The 22,230-nt window shown below is 45.2% G+C and overlaps 1 protein-coding gene across 1 annotated transcript in view; it reads right to left on the reverse strand.

Annotated features, from left to right (window-relative positions):
* Positions 1-1,342: 1,342 nt before the first annotated feature.
* Positions 1,343-22,230, reverse strand: part of MINDY4B (MINDY family member 4B) — a 38,928-nt gene continuing 18,040 nt past the window's right edge. Inside the window, exons 10-15 of the mRNA XM_072725354.1 lie at positions 21,878-21,943; positions 17,584-17,654; positions 15,873-15,945; positions 14,914-15,075; positions 3,908-4,088; positions 1,343-1,801 (exon numbers count right to left, since the gene is read on the reverse strand). Of these exons, the coding sequence (XP_072581455.1) occupies positions 1,659-1,801; positions 3,908-4,088; positions 14,914-15,075; positions 15,873-15,945; positions 17,584-17,654; positions 21,878-21,943 (696 nt within the window). The 3' untranslated portion in view covers positions 1,343-1,658. The remainder of the gene's footprint in view (positions 1,802-3,907; positions 4,089-14,913; positions 15,076-15,872; positions 15,946-17,583; positions 17,655-21,877; positions 21,944-22,230) is intronic.

Here is a 22,230-nt window from a genome sequence, read left to right on the forward strand (position 1 = left end):
CTGCCAGGCGGTGCGGCCGGTTGTCTACACAACAGTCATCCTGTTGTAGACTATTTCCTTCGGTAGAGCCCCGATTTTGTCCTGGTAACAAGTGTCCTGTTCTCAGCCTTAGAAGATGAATCATGATTGACCTAAGAGAGCCACAGATCCCTTGCTGGACCATTCTTGTTGGAAAAGCAGGTCCTTATTGTTTGAGACACTTGGAGTGAAATCTCTTACTCATGCTGGAAGCTTCCTCCCTGAGGCCTGTGTGGTTGTTTCTCCGTGTCCCCAAGCTTTCCAGCAGTCCACTCCAACAGGGACGTTTGGTTAGAAGTAACCCAGTACCCATAAAACAAAACAAAACAAAAAAACCAGACCTGCACCTCAGGAAAAGCCCATTATTGCTAAGACTAAAACCAAAGAAAACACGGGTTGAAAAGGATCCACTTATTTGTCCAATGGATTTAAAATCCCTCATGAAAACACCAATGTAATAAAGATACTGTAATCAGCAATCCAAGCCAAATTGGCTTTCTTTTTTGACATAATTTATTATTCACCTTGAAGTTTCATTTTCTACTGCTCCTTAAGTTAAAACATTATTCTTTGAGCCAAATGAAAGTGCATTTCACAGATTAATTCGGACAACGGGTGCGGAAAAGGTGTTCTTAGCAATCTAACCTTTGCCTTGCGAATACAGAGCCCTGGCTGTGCGTTGGCAGACGGGTGGAGTGGGTAGGAAAAAAGGTCTAGATGGCTTCCATGTACTTTTTAAAGAAAGGCTATGTGTCCTACTCTGTGTATGTCTTCAGAAACAAGCGTAAGCATTCAACAGGACAGGGAAAGATCACATTCTAAAAAGGACTGTTTCCCCTTTTAACAGTGACGTAAGAAGAGATTCTATTTTTACATGTAATTTTGTTTTATCTAGGAATAAGACTTCTTTCTCATTTTATCTGTTTGTCTGTCTATGTATTTATATTTAGCTTGTAAAGACAAGAAACATAGCATTGGTAGAAAGGATGTCTCCTTCCGTGTGTTCGCCTTGACTGCCTGGACCCAGAAGTCAACTACGATAGCTGCCAGAACCAGGAATAGTCCCTGCTTCAAGCCCAAAGAAGCCCATTTACTATTTTAATGACCAGATCTTGCTAATGTGGGCATGTGAAATGTAACCTTGGAAAGGAATGCTCTCTCTACCAGGAAGTCTTTGAGAAGGCTTGAGTTCTTGCCATAACTAAAAATCTGATGATGCATTACTGATGACTTCATCCCCAAATGAAAGCTAACTGCCTGCGTCCATAATCCTCAGGGAGAATCACACCAGGAAAAGACTAATTCGAAAATAACATACAGGAAAGACACTTCATTTGCTTTATTGAATAAAATGAAGGAACCAGTTTATGCAAGTATAGAGGATACACCTTGCAAGGCCCTGCTGGAAGGGCCTGTGTTTCTTCCATAGCACTTAGAGCAACTGCAGAGGGCTTCACAGAGATGAGAGAGAGAGAGAGAGAGAGAGAGAGAGAGAGAATGAGAATGGCTAACGTGTTTTCTCACTGGGGTTCATGAATGAGGAATGTATGAAGTGGTCTCCCCCCAACACACACACACATTAGCTTCATACCCCAGCAGCTTTCACACTTCAGATGTCGTTGCACATCCTGGTTTTCTCTTTAGAGAAAGGGAATGGTTCCATTCCAGTTGACAGTGGCTTCTCTCCACTTGGTTCTGATTGCCATCTCCACTGGAGAAAACCGTCTTCCTGGTCCATGTTCATCTTCATGTTGGTTCCTTTCCCAGTGATGGGAGTGAGTATCTGAGTGGGGAAGAGCCAGAGTGTTTTTTTTTTTTAAAGATTTTATTGATTTGAGAGAGAGAGAGAGAGAGAGAGAGAGCATGAGCAAGGGGAGGGACAGAGGGAGAGGGAGAAGCAGGCTCCCCACTGAGCCTACTGTGGGGCCAGATCCCAGGACCCCAAGATCAGGACCTGAGCCAAAGTCAGACACCCAACTGACTGAGCTACGCAGGTGCCCCGAATGGCCAGCATTTAGGCCCTAGCCTCCACACACGATTCTAGAGGAAGCCAGGAGGGAAGGAAAACACCACAGGTAGGCAGGAGCTGGGCCCAGCAAGCTGTGTTCCTAGAACTGGTTAAACAGAGGGGGATTCCAGGAGATGGTATGTAGAAATGCCCCATACAAAACAAGTCTATGGTTACACGGGTTGTATATTTTAGACCATGAATATTTGTGTCATGTGATGCATATTTCAACACCATGATGTGACACATAGAGCCAAGTGTAGGTCACAGGATGTTGTCAGGAAAACCAAGAGAAAGGAGAGCTCATCGCTTCTAAGAATACAGTCACATGTTTGCGTGAAGGGCGAAGGAGTTGAGTGAGGTAGTCAAGGACTAGGATCAAGAGCCAGCTTTGTCTCATGTGACATTTGAGAGGGTATTAACATCTCTCAGCCTCATTTAGTCAGTTAATAACTGCTTATTGTATACCTCAGTTTCTCCTTTGTGAAAATAGACTTCATAGTACTACCTCATATGACTTCTGGGAGAACTTAATGGGATTACATGTATAGCTTCCAAGACAGTGCCCAGAAGAGAATGCTCGCAATGCATGTGAGTTAATACAAAAAAAAAAAAATATATATATATATATATATATATATATACACACACACACACACACACACACACACACACACACGTATTGTTTTCTGGGGTGCTTGGGTCGCTCAGTTGGTTAAGCAAGACCCTTGGTTTTGGCTCTGGTCATGATCTCAGAGTCCTGGGATCAAGCCCCATGTTGGGCTCTGGACTGAGCGCAGTCTGCTTGGGATTCTCTCTCTCCCTCTCTCTCTGTCCCTCCCCCATCCTTGCGAGCACACATGGGCTCTCTGTCTCTGTCTCCAATAAAGAAATAAAATCTTTCAAAAAAACGATACTTTCCTCAAAGAAGAGAATAAAGTAGAAACGATAACATACTTGAAGGAACGTCTTGTCAACGTCCCCCTAAATTAAATGAGCAAATATATATTTCTCATAATTAAAGAAGAATTAGGAGCCACACAGATAAGAGTCACTAAGATACTTTTCCAGATTTGGTCTTTAGACCAAAAAGTTGCTTAACACCAGGCCCATGATGCTAAATGCCAAGAGTGAAACATCAAACCAGCAAGGCTCCACCAGTAGAGCCGAGGTACCCAGTACAGACTCCCGGTCTCATCGTGTTTATTCCTCTGTCCGAAGGGCCAGTGTGTAAACACACTTAAAGTTTAGTCTTTTTCCCTTACGAGTTTAAACAAGTATGGTTGTAACTGAAATAAAATGGCCTGCGTGGTCGTCTGCTTCTCCCATTGGACTGGAACCTCTTAAGTTTTGCTGGGACTCTGTCTTAGTTATTGTTGCTTTCCGAGTGTCAGGCACTTAGTAGGCCCTCAAATACCTGAACAGAAATGCCCTCTGGGTTTGCTTGCTTAGGTCACTGGATGATCAGCCCATCAGTTGTAGGATAGAACTGACCAAGTCCAACACCCCTGCCCCAATCCCTCCCTTTTTCCAGTTCTTCCTTCAGGCATTAAATGCCTCCTGCTCACAGATCAAAGACCCTGGAGGGGGCTTCTTGGAAGTTTGACTCTCCCCCTTTTATTTTTTCTCACCACCCAAAGCTTCTGTGCTGCTTCTCAAGGCCCCTGCTCTCATTGAGAGCAGCTTTGGATGGCCCAGGCTGCAAAGCTTGGGTTCAGGCCCGTGGGACTCGTGCACGGGTTTCATTTCAGAGCTCAAGCCGAAGCATCTTCCTGCAGAGCTAGTGTGAATGTGCACAGGGCTGTGAAACATCGGCAGGTGCATCTTTCCGAGCGCACTGCAGCGCCCACGAGGGGGGCCCTCGGAGCCAGAAATGCTCACCTACTGTAAGATGCACAGGCTTCTGCTGGGGGGGGCGGCCCCTGTAAAGGTACAGATCGAAGCGACGCTCCGCTTGCCAGTCTGACAAGAGCTGCCTGTTGGTGCTAAAAAGGACACTGGGATTTCCATTGATGTTGCACAGCCAAATAGGTAATTTGGGAGTCCTCAGCATGCTGCCCACCTGGAAGGGGAGACGCAAATGCGGATGAATATAGAAATTTGGTCACATCAAGGCAGATGCTGACACATCATCGTGGGCAAAAAGCAGTTCGGAGGCTTCTTGTTGCACTTGCAGGTGTGCAGGGCACCCCGCGTGCATGTGCTTTCAAGTGGAGGCTGTGTCATGAGTGAATTTCCATGTACAAATGGTGTGGCCCAGGGGGGCTACTGCAGTTTGGGGATGGCCTCACCGAGGACGTGGAAACACCTCAATTTGGCTTTGATGTTAAGGAGAGAACAAATAGATAAGCTGAAACACAAGTGTGGGAGTGGAATACCAGAACTTCAGTTTGTCTTCATCACCGACTGGTGTATTTACTCCTAAGCCCAAGACAGGGCAATATTTCCTTCAGCAGGTGCTCAGACTTCTGGGAGCACTAACTATTTAGAATATAGGAAAAAAGAGAGGGGCACTTGGGGGGTTCCATTGGGTAAGTGTCTGCCTTCGGCTCAAGTCATCATCCCAGGGTCCTGGGCTCCAGGCCGGCAGCAGGCTCCCTCTGCAACCCCCCCTCCCCGCCACCTCGCCCCTGCTCATGCTCTCTCCTACTCATTCTTTCAAATAAATAAAATCTTAAAAAAATATATTTAGAATAGAGAAATAGGGAATATTTTGAATGGAGGACAGGGCTCCCAGGAAATGAGGGGGATGCACTGTCACATACACATTCAAATGCTCATACATATATACCCGTATCTGCATATCAACATGCACATGGGATGGGAGAGGGGCTGAGGGCTGAGTACACTAGTTTAGCATTACAGTAATAATATGCAGTTCACTCTTTTAACTAGTTCATCTCGTTTTTCCAGGCAACTTTCAATCCGGCCTGGAGCTCTCATAGCTAGTGAGTTAGATTGGCCAAGTACCACTCCGAGAGGCACACCCCACAGCCCCCGAGGGTATCTCGGTATGACAGTGCATTTCTATTTATGATATCTACCACTTTGTTTAAAGAGGCAAGAAAGCACATATTGCCAGCAAGACTCATTAATATTAAAAACTTTTCTTTTTCTAGTTAGAGACATGAGCATGAACTACTTAGGGAAAAAAAACCCCATCATCTTCATGTGATGCCAGGGAAACCTCCTGGACCCTCAGCCTTAGTGTGTCTTCCCATAACCACCCAATTCTGTTTCTTTTCTTCGTCAGTCCTTAGAGTCTCACGGCGTGTTCAAGAACAGGTTCTGTGTTAGGGAAGATCCCGCTTTGAGAAATTACCACGTTGCATAAACCCAAGTATTAAGGGCTAATAACTTGACATTTTGATTTTTCAATAGTTCTATTCAAGTCCCTTCGTTTTGCTTTAAATTCTTCAGTTGTGGGTGAGTGGGTGAATCAGAAATGCTTTTGTCTTTAAGTTTTTGGCTTTTAGCTGCCAGAGGAAAATTTTATTACTGCGTTTGAAAGACACAAAGTCAGGGTTAGCGAGCAGTTTTGAAAAGGGGGTGCCAGCCTAGCACCTCGGTTTGGACATGCTCATGGGGGGTGCAGGATTTGCTTATCTACTCACACTAGAATTAGCCCCCTCTGGGCTGAATATAATATGAGCATCTCACATATCAAACGGGCAAGTCGCCCACTGGCTCCATCGGAAATAAAACACAGAGGATGTGCCATGGAAGCAGCCCAATGTGTTTACGTTCCAAGAATCCACCCACAAGTTCCAAATAACCTTGTAACCATTCATTAGTTATAAGAGAAGCATTTTCTTTCTTAGGCCTGCTTGCCGGGGCACCTAGTGCACTAAGGTCATATGTAACCAAAATACGATCTGCGGGACGTGGAATCGGTAAGGTTGGAAAACTTGGGCAAACTAGGAAATCGAGGGCCGTGTGGAATAAAGTGTTACTTCTGTTGAAATGGAGAAAAAAAAAAAAAAACCTGAATTTTGGCTGGTTTCCAACCAATGAAAGTTCCTATAAATTGTGACTGGGGTGGAGGGGGGGATGTCATAGCGTATAGGCACGCATGATATTGTTGCACAGAGTTTTTGTAACGTAGGCAAAATTCAGCTGGCGCTCAGATTGAACACCCTGCAAGGTGCTGACACCACACTCTTGGTACTTCCTGCAACAAGGCAACGGTTTTCTCTTCTGAGCTCAAAGCTACTCAAGATTTTATTAGAGTAGGAGGAAGATGAAGTAGTTATAAATACAACCATCTCCAACCCCCAAAGTCACCATATAGAGACTGCACAACTGAGTGGGCAGGGCCTCGCTTGCCTTGAGAGATCCTAGTGGAAAGGAAAATGTCATGTGTGACTGTCAAGGCAGTCTGGGGGCATTAACCCTGAGAGGCAAGCCTTAAGATCACAGCTGAGAATACACCTGGTGTAAAGTGAGTCCTGCAAAAAAACAAAAACAAAAACAAAAACAAAAACAAAAACAAAGCACCTCCCGATGGAATCCAGCCGTATATTATACCCCCTTCTCTTCTTAGTACGCCACAGAATGTGTTTGACTGGAACCTTCGGTGAAGGATGTGTATCGCTGTTGGGTAGACGGTGGATCTGCTAACCTCCAGCCCCCAAAAGCAGCGTTCTAAATATGTTTTATTGGTGAGATTCCCCCAATGCAGAATTTGTGCGTGTTGCCTCACGTTGCCATGGTGAACAAGGAAATTAGCTTGTGATACAGTAGTGCTATAAATAAAATACCTTTCTCCTTAAGTTCACTCATTGTGTAATAAGCCCGGCGTTTCGTGCAGTAATCAAGGCTTTCATAACCTGTATCCCTTAAGTCAGCGTGACACTATAGGGACAGGTCGAAGGGTGGACAAATTGCACACATGCCAAGGCAAGGATGGAGTCCAGCAATTTTTTTTGGGGGGGGGGCATCTAGAACGATGGCGCTTGGAATGTGCCCTTGCATTAACGAGCTTTGCTATGGCAAGTCCGAAGGGCCCAGGGTGGAAATCGGAGTGGGAGAAAGGTGGACATTTGTGCTTTCTTCCCTCATGCCTGGTGACGGTTCGCGTGCATAACCATGAGAGGCCTGGCTTTCATCTCTGCAGCTGCAACACGGAGTCGAGGGAACTCCCCTCAGCGAGTTTGCAGGTATGTGGTCCTTTTATGGTTGGATTCCTCCCTCCTGGTCTCTTTAAAGGGACTTTAAAGAGGGAAGAGGGTATGGCTGGGATGCTGGTGTGCTTTGCCAGGCCTGCCCGGGGAGTGATTCCAGCAAGGCCTAAATGGCTTCGGTCCCTCCTAAAAAATCAGAGTTGATTTTTCTTCTCGGTGGCAGGTGCGAAGATAATGCGAACCTCCTAAGGCTTTCCAGATGGCGTTAGACTCAAACTGCTTTATGTTCTCACTTAGGTATTGGAACCTCACACTGAAACCTGTACCTCCAAATAGAAAAGTGACGGGAGGCTTCAAAACAGCGCCTCATCTTGCGGGTAGCTGGCTGTGTTCCGCAGGAGCTGTCAGTCTGGTGGGCTCTGGGGGGCTCGCCGTGTCATCTAATGAGAACTCCAAGGTTTTTTTTGTTTTGTTTTGTTTTGTTTTTTTAAATCTTACCCACTGGGTTGTGACATTGGGACTGAAAGGCAGTGTGTTTTTGCAGTCTCTGCAATTTTACCCCAGACTAAGAAGAGATTTACTTTAGGAAGACAGATGCAGCATTACAGGATGGGATTCACCTGGCCACCAGAATCTGTTAGCACGTTGGTTTTCTTTTGAACTCGGGAACCTTTCCTATATCAGATCTTTATTATCCGTGGATACATATAGTCTTCTGACCTGCAGCACTCACCGGAGGCAGGAGCCCCTAAATGCCCATAAAGCGCTTAAGGACCCAGGTGGCACATTCGTGAGTCCTGTGTGGAGGAGTTACCCTGCTCGGAGCAGAAAGGAAGGGATTCTTCAATCCATCGGGGATCTTCAATCCAGTGATACAGGGAGCACTGTTCTGGAACCACATCTAGTTCTTTCTGAGCAGACTTTTGCTCTGCAAAGTATTTCAGTTCTATGATAAAATACTGTGAACTATTCGGCTTCCGGATACATTGCAGTCGTATGAGTCTTCTCGTTGGCACGAGTCTCAGGGCCATATAATTGGCCGCAGGTGAAGGGGGGCAGATACTTTTCAGAGTATGTGCCCCACGTATGTGTAGTTCACTATCAGCTCAAATTCGCATCTGCTTTAACCTAGAAGTCAATGTATAAAGGTCTCGCTTGTTGAGTCATGCCTTCTAAAACCTAGCCCTGGTGTTGCCACCATCTAAATGTTAGCATCTAGGGCATCTGGGTGGCTCAGTTGATTGAGCACCCAATTCTTGATTCTGGCTTGGGTCATGATCTCAGGGTCCTGGGATCGAGCCCCCCAATTCGGCCTCTGTGCTCAATGAGTCTGCTTGAGGACCCTCTCTCCCTCTCCCTCTGCCCTTCCTCCTTGTCTCTCTCCAAAATCAATCAATAAATCTCTAAAAACAAATAAATGTTCGAGGGGCGCCTGTGGCTCAGTCCATTAAGCATCTGCCTTCAGCTCAGGTCATGATCCCAGGGCCCTGGAGTCAAGACCTGAGTTGGGCTCTGTGTTTGGCGGGGAGCCTGTGTCTCCCTCTCTCTCTGCCCTTTCCCCCTGCTCATGCTTGCTCGCTCTCTCATGCTCTCTCTCTCTCAAATGAATAAACGAAATCTTTTAAAATAAATAAATGTTCGAGTCTAACATCAGTGCATCTATAATAGACACTACAGATGATATAATACACATCCACATCTGTATGTAAATAGATAAGATATGATAGATTATAAAAGCACTTGTGAAGGACTAACATTCTAAGAACTGGCATTTTGCATTGAGCACTTTATCCGAAGACAAGAAAAGATGCTAAGGACAGCATGGCCCAGTAGCAGAAGATGGGCTTTGATACACGTGGAATCTGGCATCCTAACACCGGCTCGGACACCCAGCTGGTGGCCGTGGGCAAGTTCCTGCACTTGTCTCTGGCTGGATTTTCTCATATGCAAAATTAATGGCCAAACGACAGACCCTGGACTAAAACTAATACTTACAACTTTGAGGGGAAGGGAGGACTGGACGAAATGAGGCATCGCGAATGGCTCAGAGAGAACCTAGCACATAGTGCGTGCTCTATACAAGAGGCCGTTAGCGCTACAACGAATAAATACGCTTCGTGTATACTTTCTTTAATTTCCACACTCAGGGATGTGAAAAATACATTTAAAATTATATATATATATAATATCGTATATTTATATATAAAGCATAATTATATATAATTATTTTAATAATACAAATGAGTTCTGAATGGCTTCTATCCCCAATAATGAGCTGCTCGAGAAAGAATAAAAAAGCACCTTCCACTAAAAAACTTTCTATGTATATGTGTATATGTCTAACACATTCATAGATCTCGGCGGTTCAAGCAAGCAAACTAACCACCAGCCAGTATTTGCTCTTTAATACATTTGTTCTGAAGCCAAACTCCAGGTGCATGACAGAGACAGCATAATAAACATCCTTGGGGCTTCAAGCCATTAGTGTACAATTGCAGGCAATTTTCACTGAGGGCAGGATTCATAGGAGTCTCCCTGGAGAGAGAACACTGAGTCCAAGAAGGAAGGATGAAGAGTCACATGAGTCACTTTTCGAAAAGATAGAAGCATTGCAGATTTGACTTCTACGTAGATTTTAAAGCTAATGTGGGCAGCTTCCGTGCTTTGCCCTACTTCCAATTTATGAGCAAGCATTTGGACGGTGGTCCTGTCGTCTGGTACATTTTGCCCTCTTCTCATAGGAAAGCTCCTTATTTTTTTACCTTATGCCCTGGCCTTTTGGCTTACTTTAAGGTCCCGACAAATATCCACTTTATTATTGGAGGATATTTTAGGCTCTGCAGGTAATTTTCTGTAAAGCATGACTTAGCAGCTCTATGGGTCTGAGCTGACTCGCGTAGAAATGTGTTCCAGAGAAAACGGTAGCACTGGATCTCTGAATTCTTGACTCTGAGGCACGTGCTCAGTGTCACCTCCCTCCCTTCCATGTGGCACAGTCTTTGACATCGTCCCTTTTCTCAGAGCCACTTAGTAGCTATTTAGCAAACACCTCCTTAATTTTAATTGAAGATAAGTTCTTAGACTTGTCCCTAAAGCCTTGCAGATGTTTACAGGAGCAGAAAGCTGTCAACCATGCTGATACCACTTGAAAGAAGATATGCTTTCTTGTAATTTTAGTTGCAATAGTGGGTTTTTCAATTCTACACACATGGATTTAATCAGTTAGATCTAACGAGAGTTTCCCTTCCTTTAAAGCATCAGTTCAACCCGGGCAATTTTGTCCCCCGGAGAATATTTGGCAATGTCTGGAGACAGTTTTGGTTGTCACATTGAAGGGCAGAGCTACTGGCATCTAGTGGGTAGAGGCCAGGGGGTTGCTAAACATCCCATGGTGCACAGGACAGGCCCCACCACAAGGAGATTATCCAGTCTAACATGTCAGTAGGACTAAGGTGGAGCAGCCCTGCTCTAGAACAGAGGTTTGCCCATTAGAATCACTTGTGGGCTTTCAAATTCTGATGCTTAAATGTTCTCTAGATCAAATAGAATAGGGGCATTGGCCCTACTGGCTAGGACTGGCCTTGCCATTGGGGCCCAGGGTGAAATGAAAATACAGGGATCCTTACTGAAAAATTATTAAGAATTTTGTAGGCGGTGACAGCAAGGGCAGGGCCTTCTGAGCATGGGTCCCTGTGCGCCTACACAGGTCCTATATCCATGAATCTGACAGTGTTCTGGGGGATGAGCCGGCACTGGTAGTTTTAAAAGCTCTTGAAGTAGGCCAAAGGCTTTAACAGACGCCTCGCCAAACAAAATATACAGATGCAAATGAGCATATGCAAAGATGTTCCTCACCACATATTATCCTGGAAATGAAAATGGAAACAGCAATGAGATACCGCTACACACCTATGAGAATGGCCAAAATCCAGAACACTGACAACACCAAGTGCTTGTGAGGATGGGGAGTAATAGGAACTCTCACTCACTGCTGGTGGGGACGCAAGAATGCACAGCCACTTGGCGAGACAGTTTGGCAGTTTCTTACAAAACTACACACTCTTACCGTATACCCAGCAATCATGCTCCCTGGTATCTATCTAAAGATGTTCAAAACTCATGTCCCCCAAAAATCTGCACATGGGTGTTTATAGCAGCTTTTGCCAAAACTGGGAAGTATCCAAGAGGTCCTTTGCAGGTGAATGGACAAATAAACTGTGGTACAGCAACGGAATATTATTTAGTCAAGGGAATATAATTCAGCATTATGAAGAAATGAGCAATTGAGCTGTGAAAAGACATAGAAGAACCTTGAACTTACATATTACTACGTGAAAGAAGCCAATCTGAAAAGGCTACAGGCTTTATCCTTCCAACCATACGACATTCTGGAAAAGGTAGAACCAGGGAGGCAGTAAAAAGACCAGTTATTGGGGCGCTTGGGTGGCTCAGTGGTTGAGCGTCTGCCTTTGGCTCAGGTTGTGATCCTGGGGTCCCAGGATCCAGACCCACGTCGGGCTCCCTGCATGGAGCCTGCTTCTCCCTCTGTCTATGTCTCTGCCTCTCTCTGTGTGTCTCTCAGGAATAAATAAATAAAATTAAAAAAAAAAAAAAAAAGATCAGTTGTCCCTGGGGGCGGGGGAGGGAAGGGTGACTAGTTAGAGTGTGGAGGATATTTAGGGCAGTGAAACTACTCTGTATCATGTTATAATGGTGGACACGTGTCATTATACATTTGCTGCAAATCCATACAGTATACAACATCAAGATTGTACTGTAAACTATGGACTTTGAGTAATTTTGATGTGTCGGTGTAGGCTCATCAATTTTAACAAATACGCCATTCTGGTGGGAGATGTTGACAATGGGGAAGGCTATGCGTGTTTGAGGGCAGGGAATATATGGAAAGTCTCTGCCTTCCACATAATTTTGTTGAGGAAGAAAACTAAAAAAAATAAATAAATTCAATTAAAGAACCAACCTCTCCAGGTGATTTCAGTGTACAGCCAGTGTCAAGACCACTGTTCTCCATCATTTAGTGCCTATATCCTTCCTCAAACAATCGGTGTATGTATATGTACTGGCCCATGTGTGACTCATCTTTGTATCTGGATACAGAGCCTCACAATCAGGAGATGATCAATGAATGCACTCTACTGTCCTTTTTTTTTTTTTTTAGATTTTATTTATTTGAGAGAGAGAAAGAGAGGGTACAAGAGAGAGCACAAGCAGGGCAGAGGGAGAAGCAGAGGGTGAATCCAGGACCTCTGGATCATGACCTGAGCTGAAGGCAAGACCCTTAGTCGACTGAACCACCCAGGTGGTGGTTTACTACCTGGGTGAGCAGTACAGTCACAAGAATGACTGTACTGTCGTTCTTTATCATCCATCATATGGGCCATTTTTGGCTTTTCAGTGGGCTTTGGCATTTATTATCTTGTTTGCTCTTCACCTCAGTCCTGTGGTTGCAGAGCAGATGTTAGGACACTAGTCTGAGTGAGGAAACAGGCCTAGAGAAGGTAAGTGACCAGCCCAAGTGAGATCCTGTGAGTGGCAGGGCAAAGCCTCTAACGGAGTCTCCTGGTTTTCAGGTCAGGGCCACTTCCTACGCATTATAGAACCTCCCTCACTTTTAAATCAGGTTTCCAAAGTGTGGCACAAATGCCGATTGGTGGCATGTGGCAGGAAAGCCAGTGGCCCTGGGGTGAGCTTTCAAACAAAACCTGTTTATTTACCTATGTGAACATGTATTAGGAAAAAAAAAAACAAACAGTGTGTCAAATCCATGGCTTGTATTACTGCTGCAGAAGAGGTTACATTCAAATTTTTACAAGGATTTGATTTAAAGAAAAATATTAATCAAATAATAGCAAAGTGTGGAGCAGGTGTGGAGACACGACAAAGCTGTGAATTACCTACGCAAACGACTGAAATACGAGAAACGCTTTTAAAAATCTTTGTAGTTTATAATGAGAATATAGTGAAACCGTGTGAAAGAGCTTTGTAATCACAGACAAAGCAGTACAATTACTATTATGGTTTCTGTGCCCCACTCTTTGAAACTTGCCCCTGGTGTATCCTCCCTTTTTTTTTTTTTTTTTTCCAAACTGAGTCTTGGCCTCTTACTGGGCTGGGAGAGGTACGGAGTGCTTGACCCCATATGGACATCAAATGACCATGTGTGGTTGAAAAAAAAAAAAAAGAGAGAAAAATACGTAAAATGAAATCTATAGATCCCTTCCTTATGGCTTAGCTTTCCTGTTTATTATCGATATATCAAATTCTAAGATGAGTCCTCAGATGATCTAGGACCGAATGGTTAGGAATCTTATAACAATAACAAATCCCTTCTGTGTTCAGGATATATTCAAAACACCGTCTTTCATATCCACGCAGTGGAATTCTTTGCATCCATTACATATGACGAAGGGCATACATCCATTGACACTTTACAGATATCTGTGTCAAATGATAAAAATCATGTTTCTGAAGAGTAGAATAGGACATATTCATATAAGAAGGAAAAAGACAAGGAAGCATTTCTGAAAGGATTGATCCCTGGGTGCTGGGAATGGGTTCATTTCTTTTGCTTTTAGCTTATCAGTCACTTCTCATTTTTCTACGATGGACCTGGATTTCAAACCCAAGGAATAGCAAACAAACTTTTAAACATGCTCGTAAGGCAACACGTACTTAATTCTGCTATGGTCAAACTCTACTCCTCTGGTGCCATCCGATACAGGATTTGTAGGAGGCACGAGATGCGGATTTCATGAATGAGACATTGTGGCCGGAGCCAACGGCAGGAGGGAAGGTGCGAAGCTCTGGATGGAAGAGGATCTTCTAAAGCGTGAAGTCTCATGTCCATGAAAGGGATTCTGAGCTGAACGAGGAGAGTGAAGGACAGGACAGGCCCGAGGAGCCAGGCCCTCATTTGGTGCTGGTGAGGGGGGAAGGGCTGGGGGGCCGTGTCCTCATCCTGTTGAATCACAGCCCTGCTCATCTCATGGCCACTCCAGGGAAGCGCTGCTTTTCACAGGACCCGCCTTGCCCTCCCTGGGTTCTAGGGTGATGATCTTCGTGAAACTATCACAGAAGCGTCTTTGATGTCTGGTTTGGGGTTGGGTGTATTTGCCTCCTCACCCTCTCTCCTGTTTATTTCTGCAGAATCACATCTGACTTAGTTCTCTCGCAATGTTTTTCAACAGCACATTCTCCTTTCTGGTTGTCGGAGGCTGTGAATCCCCTGAGCTGGAAATCTTTAGGGGAGGAGTTCCATAAAGGGGGAGTTTCATAAAAGTTTTTTTCCCCAGTGATTTTTTTCTTCAAGCTTTAAGCAATAGATAGGAAATATGGATTCATTTGCATAAATAAATTGGGACCATACCCATGGGCTGCTGCCAGTACTGATCTCTGAGAAGGAGGCCTGTCCCTGGATGGGGATGAAGGGAGCTTTCTTTTCGTCTGAATATTTCAAGTATTGTTTTTCAAAAAGTTATTTGCATTTTACTTATACTACCTGTACTCTCTGTACACAAAAATGCATAAAATAAATATGAAACAAGTACAGGAGACTCGGATATTTACATTTAGACTCTGAAAGTCTCTGTTTGTATATGTGTATGTGGTGGGTGGGAAGCGTGCGGGAATATAGTAAAGGACAAAGTTAGCTCAGATTTTCATTGCCTGAATATAGAGACTGAAAAAAAAAAAAGCAAAATGTTTACACTTAGGTTGTGTGGCTGAGAATCAAAGCACACTCACCTGCGCCAGCCTGTCATCCTCAGAGGCATCCTTACCCCACTGCAAATACCCAACGTCACTGCGGGTCAGGACTCCATGTAATATTTCTTGAGACTTGCCCTCCTGATAGCCATTAAAGACATTTGGACTTGCTCTTCCAGTTAAAATCATGTTCAAAATTGCCTAGAGGACATATTTTACAAATATTTACATTCTCTGTAGCAATGACAAAAGGACTTAATTTCTTTTTCCTTTTAATGATCACTGAAGGATGACCAGTTTTGCTTCAAAAATATCCACTTTTGGATCCCTTAATACCCACTTTGGGAAAAACATGTAAGCAACCTCTGGTAGGGTTAAAACAGGAGTCTATTGACTTGTTTCTTGAGCCATACCCCATATGGCCGCACTCAGATCTTATTGCCCTTCCTCCCTTTACATTCCTTTTAAACTCTGCTTTCTCATAGTTGCAATTTAAGAAGCAATCAGCTAAACTGTTTTTCTAGTACTTTCCTTTCCATTATTAGGGATTCCTGGTGGGTCTCGTCAAGGTATTTTCTAATAGGTCTATGGAGTCTCAGGGAGAGGGCACCTGGGCGGCTCAGTTGGTTTTGCGACTGCCTTCGGCTCAGGTCATAGTCTTGGGGTCTTGGGATGGAGCCCTGCTTCGGGCTCCCCACTCAGCGGAGAGTCTGCTTTTCCCCCTCCCTCTGCCCCAACTTCCTCCTCGTGCTCTCTTTCTCTCATTCTCACTCTCAAACAAGTAAATAAAATCTTGGGGGGACAGAAGACTCTCAGGGATATGGGGCCCTCAGAGGTTAAGTGGGAAGGTAGAGTCTGATAACAAACTCAGGGCAGCATCTTCTCAGTCCTTCAGAGGTAGCTCGATCATTCTTCACTTCAGGAGAGAATATACTTAATCGGGGGGGAAAAAGCCTTATTCAGATTCTACAATAGAAAGGCAAAGTCTCCCAACCTACCTGCCTGCACAGGAAGCCCCCCGCACTTGGCTGTAACAGATGAGTGGTGGAGGCATCTAGGTCCTTCTGAAGCCTGCAGAATGTGAGACACCATCAGCCTTTGGTCAGAGATGATGACTGCACCAGGGACCTGCAACCTCTCTTTCTCCACCTCCCAACACAAAGCAGCGGTCCAGTGGGTCACCTAGCCACCGTCCTTCCCGCGTGCCTCACACCTGCGTATCTCCCTGGAAAAGCCTCTGAGGCTGCGGAGGTGATGGGAAGAGCTAGGGATGCAGTTGGGGGAAGCTGCTGATAGGCGGTGAGGGAGAAGGCTCAAGTGTCAGGCTCACGTGTGTGTGTGTGTGTGTGTGTGTGTGTGTGTGTGTGTGTGTTTGTGTTAGAATCCCAGTGGGTGCTGGGGGTGGGGGGCACGGGGAGAAACTGTTTGCTCTGGGTAACAAGGGATGCTTGGCTTAGGGTAGTGACACATGAGCACTGCAGAGAGTGCTGGCCCAAGGCAGAGTTGAACAGATTGTTCAAGGCAGAAAATACCAGTTTGGGGGTTAAGCCCATTTCCTGGCAGCAGAAGGGGCGGCCTCTGCTGTTTCACCAGGGATCAGGACTTGGGGTCCTCGCCTGGACTATGTGAGGTCAAGGTGGAATGTGGCTCCTGCTCTCACCCAGGGAGAAGTGCTGAGTACAGGCGTGTGACCTGTGATGAAGGAACCTATTCGCAGGAGGCATCCTTACCCCACCGCCCTTCTATGAATAGGAACTGCAAACTTGGGTCAAGCATCATGAGTGCCTTGGTGGCCTCAGGTATGCTTCAGGGCAGCATTGCCCAAAGTGCAGCGTGATTTAAAAAAAAAAAAAAGCGTTATAGTGATGAGCTTAATACATTTTTCTTTAGTACAGCAAATACATGATTTAAAGGATATGAAGGTTTGGGGGGGAAGTTAATAGTCAAATATGTATTGATTTAAAGAAAACTGTTAAGCAAATAATAATAGAGACCACAAAAATGTGACGATGTTATGCAAAAGCCAGGTGTTGGGAACACTTTGGGGCCTGGAAATCTTCCTTTCCATCTCTCTCTAACTCTTAAAAGGTTACCTTCTTTTCAGAGCCCACATCTTCTAAGGAGTCTTCTTTGACTAGTCTATCTGCTGCGGATCCTTCCTCCCCTGGAATCCCCTAAGACCCCTTGTCTTTACACCTCATTTGGTACATGAAGTACCACCTGCACCTTGCCCAGTACCCCTGTGTACACCTCCTGTCTTTCCCAGACCAGACCCTGCAGGTCAGGCCACCTCTTCTTTCATTTATATTTTCCATGGTGCCAAGAATAGGGCTTTGCATATCATAGAGGCAAAAAAAAAAATAATCTGTGGATATATCTTTTTGTGCATATAAATAATAAAATATTCCTATTATGAAAATTATGCGAAGAAGCTTAGGCGTTCTCTGTCCGCAGTTATAACCACCAGAAGCAGGAAGCCACCAGTGTCCTAGAAAAGCAAATCCAAACCTTCCTGGTGACGTCCACTCACCCATTAATATGGCCAAACCGACTACAGAAAAGGGTAAATCCACCGAAGAGCATCCAGGAGAAGCCACACTGTACTCATGTTTCCAACAGGGCATGAAAGTATTTTCCGACCCCGGAGTATATCACCTTTGTGATCTCAGAGCTATAGGAAATGCCTGTGCAAATATTTGTTGGATTTACCTTTCAAATGTTCTGGAGAAGATCAGGCTGTAAAGAAACAAGATGACACCATGGCTTCCTTCCCCTTTGAACTGTTTGGGAGGACAGAAAAATAAAAATAAAAATAAAAAAACCTGTTTGCCTTAAAGCAATGCAGCTATGTTTATCTCTAGGCATGAATTCAAGGATTTATAGCCCAAGAAGATTTTTTTTTTTTCCTGAGCTGCTAATAGGATGCTGCCCTGGGTCATCTTCACTCTCAAATGCATTCTTCCCTGTTTCAGATCTGTCCAAGGCACGTCATTCTCTTGCTTTTTGACCTGTTTTTCTTCCTTCCACTTGTATCACGTGAATCAGGGCTACCATGTAGTAGATCTTTCCTCTCCATTTTTCTGGCCTCCATCCTAGCCCAGGCCTGCTGTGTGTTCTCGGCTGGCCCCTCTCCCAGCCTCTCCTCGGTCGGGGTACCCTTCCCTCCTCGTTGCCCCCAGGGGGAGCAGAGATCCTCTACAGAAATAGCCTTGGCGCTAGACAGGTCTAGGTTCAAAACCAGCTCTACTCTTATTCCCATTTACTGACTTGCCTGAGTTTCAATCTCCTGATCTGCAACTGCAGATACATGGCAGGTTTGTTGCAAAAGTCCAATGAAATCAGGCACAGTACCAACCTTAGTTCTTGGAACGCGCTGGAACGACAGCAAAATTAGTATCCGTCCCTCTTTCAGGCATGTCTCCCCTGTGTCTTTTCTTGGCCAGGTTCTATTTCTGCTTACAAGTTTCCAAAGGTTCCCTGTGGGCTCCAGGATCAGATCCAAATTGCCCAACCAACGTTCAGGTAGTAGGCCTTAGCTTCCTGTCAGTGCTCCGGCTGCTGAAAAGTAGCTCCTTGGCTGGCTTTCAAGGTTCCCAGGGTGAAAGCCGCTCCACCAGAGGCACAGGAGGGCCTCTACTAAAATGCAGGTGCTTTCCCTTTCCTGGATTAATTTGTGCCCTTCACGCTCTGTGCCCTGGCAGGGGCAGGACCCTCAGGCAGGAGAAAACATTCCAGCACCACAGGAGCCAGACAGGAACCCGAATGGGTGTGCTGCAGGGTGTCGGAGAAATAAGCAGAGGTGGGGCCTGAGGCAGACTGGGGGCACTGGTGTGTTCGTTTCCTGTTACGACCATAACAAACCCCACAAAGTTGGCGGTGTAGAAACAACACAAATTCATATAGTTTGGGACATGAAGTCCAACAGGGGTGTCGCTTCATGAGTTTGATTCAAGCTGCTGGCAAGCCCGTGTTTCTTCTGGAGGCTTGATGGGCAATGCTGTTCACTTCCTTTTCCAGCTTCTAGAAGCCGTCCTTATCCTTGGCTCATGATCCTAAAGTGTGACCCTACACCGAGACCCCTCTTCTCCCTCTGCTTCCCTCGCCACACCTCTTTCTTCCCCCCCACCCCGGCATCCACTTTCTTTTATAAGACTCCTCTTATTAACTGGGACCACCAGGAAAATTTGGATCAACTCCCTATTTCAAGATCTTTAACTTAATCACATCTGCAAAGTCCTTTTGCCAGGTGGGTGGCATCATCCAGCCTCTCTGAGCTTGCCCAATGGGAGTCACCGCCCCATGTCAGCTAATTTGAGGACATGCCGGGAGATAGGCCTAGGGCAGCCAGATTTCCTGATTTGGGGGGGGGGAGCTACAAAATCCAGAGTTTTGTGTGGCATCTCCTGATTGTTTTTGACAGTTGCTGAGTCAAATTTTTAAAAATACAACGCTGTGTGGGCTACTGCTGCAGATCATGTATGATGGGTGTATTAGTTTCCTAGGATTGCTGTCACCAATCACCAGAAATTTGAATGGCTTAAAAACAATAGGAATTTATTCTGGAGGCCAGCCATCTGAAACCAAGCTGTCAGGGCAAGGCTCTGCTCTTGCTGAAGGCCGTAGGGAAGGATCCTTCCTTGTGTCTTCTAGCTTCTGGTGGCTGCTGACAATCCCTGGGGTGCCTCGGCTTATAGGATGCACCACTCCAGCCTCTGCCCGCATTACCACATGGTGCTCTCCCCGTGTCTGCATCCAAATATCCTTCTTCCTCTTATGACAATACCAGTCACTGGATTAGAGCCGACCCCAATCCAGCATGCCTTCTTCTTAACTTGATTCCATTTGCAAAGACCTCCTTTCCCCATAAGATCACAGGCACTGGAGGTTAGGACTTGAACATATCTTCTTGGAGGATGAAATCCAACCCATTACAATAGGTCCTACCATTCACATGTAGCCCGCAGACCTCTGGCTTGATTTCTATCTCGAGATGGGACACAGGTATGGGACACAGCACTGTGCATCTTGAGAGTGAATGGGCTTTGGTAAAGGTCTGGGATGGGGGCTCATTCTAGAGTGAAGTCCCTGGTCGGGGTGCCCTTGAGAGGAGCATCAAGTGCCACCCTCACTGAGGAACTGCTGCCCACGCTTCCCCAGAGTGGCTTTGGTGACAGTTGGCAGGGGTCTGTTTGACCAGGGTAGCTCTTGTGCCACGCTCACCCACACCACATGGTCTGCCTCTGCTTTGGGCCTGTTTTACTTATTCTGGTTTTACTCTTAGTCTTCAATGAGGATAGTTGTGATTCTCGACTCTGGCTACACTGAGGAATCGCCCACAGACGTGCGAGTCCTTCCTATTGCATCAGACTACCCCAGGTCTGCGTTGAGGAGATAGAGGACTAAGAGGAAACGATTTGCCTATTTTTGCCTTGTGCCTCACGTGGTTCTCTCTGTGTCACCCCATTAGACATCTCCTGCCCACAACAGAGAGTCCCTAAGCAAACTTCTCACTTAATATTTCATGTCAGGTCTTTAAAGTCTATCATACAGCTTTTATCAGTTTTATAATGAGGCTGTAACAAATAACCATAAATTTCATAGCTTGAATAATACAAATTTTGGAGCTAACATAGCACTGCATGTTAACTCTGCCGGAATTACAACGAAAAACTTGATAAAACGAAGTACGATACAAATGTATTATCTTACAATTCTGGAGGTCAGGAGCCCAAAGTGGGTCTAACTGGGCCAAAATCGAAATGTCAGCCGGAGGCTCTAGGAGGGAATCTGTTTTCCTGCCTTTTACAGCTTCTAGTGGTCCTGTCCGCCTGCTTCCATCTTCAAAGCCAGCAGTGGCAGGTGCCACTTTCCTCATGTTATACCCTCTGACTTCCTCTTCCACATCTAAGGGCCTTTGTGATTAATTGGGCTCGCCTGGGTGATGCAGGGTACTCTCCTTATGTTGAAGCATTGTGCAATGCACAGAATTGCCAAATCACTACGTTGTGCACCTGAGGCCAGTATAACGTTGTGTGTCACCTATACTTAAATAATACAAGTTTTAAAAATGAAAAAAAAAATCAAGTCAGCTGATTAGCAACCTTAATTCCCCTTTTCTACGGAAGAATAAAATTCATAGGTTCCAGGGGGTAAGGTATGGACACCTTTGTGTGTGGGGTGGCATTGGCCGGGGGGTCTTTCTTCTACCTGCCATACAGACCTATGAGACGGTGGGGGAGGTTGGCCTGGGGTAACTGGTTTAATCAAGATCGCGTGGCCAATGTATGGCCACAAGTTTTCTGCCTCTGTAGACTTTGGAAGGAACGGAGCAGTGAGTTTCGTAGAACACATCTCCCCCTTCTGTATAATCCACAGTTGTGTGGCTTCGTGGTTACCCTACTAATCATCCTCTTTTACCTCTTAGGGTTCTGATTCTTTAGAAAATCAGTACTCATCCCTTTCCACTGCAAAGGAATCTTTAAAAGGCACCTTAGATTTTCCACCAACACTGTCCCCACCTGGGAGGTGGGGAAGTTCCACTGCCAGGAGGACATTGCATGGAAGGTGCTGGTAAAACAAGGTGAAACGAGGCCACCTTTTTCAGAACAGAAGTCATTTCCTTGGAGTCATTTTGGCAATTTAGACCAGGGCTTTCGTTGTAAGGCATTTTTGTGTTTTATCCATCAGATGAGACAAGGCTGCTTTGACGTATTCTCTTCCCACAAAAGAAATCTTGGCATATGCCCTCTATAGCATTATTCTCTGGGTTTGATTAGCCAGGGACAAAGAGGCAATTGTGAGTGGCCTGTGTGTGAGCTGGCCTCTTTTTAGGTTGTGGGGAGGGAGAGGCGGGCTTCTCTTTCTCTCATTTGGCCTTTCCTGAGCTTTCAAAATGACCTGGTTTTCTTAATAAGCATCATTAGAAATACACTTTGTAAAAGAAAGAAGATTCCTGTAAGATCAGTTCAACATAAAGGAATTATCTCAACACTTAAACACTTACGCATTGTAAATGATCATAGATGAATTTCTCAGTGGCTTCTTTCTCTACAAGTTCAAACAGCTGGAGCTATAAATCAGGAACAGAAGATAAAAATGAAAAGGAAGATGAAAGCTACATCTATGAGATGTCAACTTACGGCTATTTCCTCAAGGAAGCTTTTTGTTTCATTGCAAAATCACATTGCTAAAGCCTGACGTTTCGTCTTACACAAGGCCGTGCAAAACATACATAGTGGAAGTGAATGACCTGGCCTCACTTCTACATTCCTTAGTTTTAAGCCAATATGATATCTTGAGCAGCAAAACCATAAACATGTTTTCCTCCTGATAGGTAGGACTCGGCAATGTTTAAGA

Source organism: Vulpes vulpes, chromosome 11 (genome assembly GCF_048418805.1).
Source record: "Vulpes vulpes isolate BD-2025 chromosome 11, VulVul3, whole genome shotgun sequence".
Classification (NCBI taxonomy): domain Eukaryota; kingdom Metazoa; phylum Chordata; class Mammalia; order Carnivora; family Canidae; genus Vulpes; species Vulpes vulpes.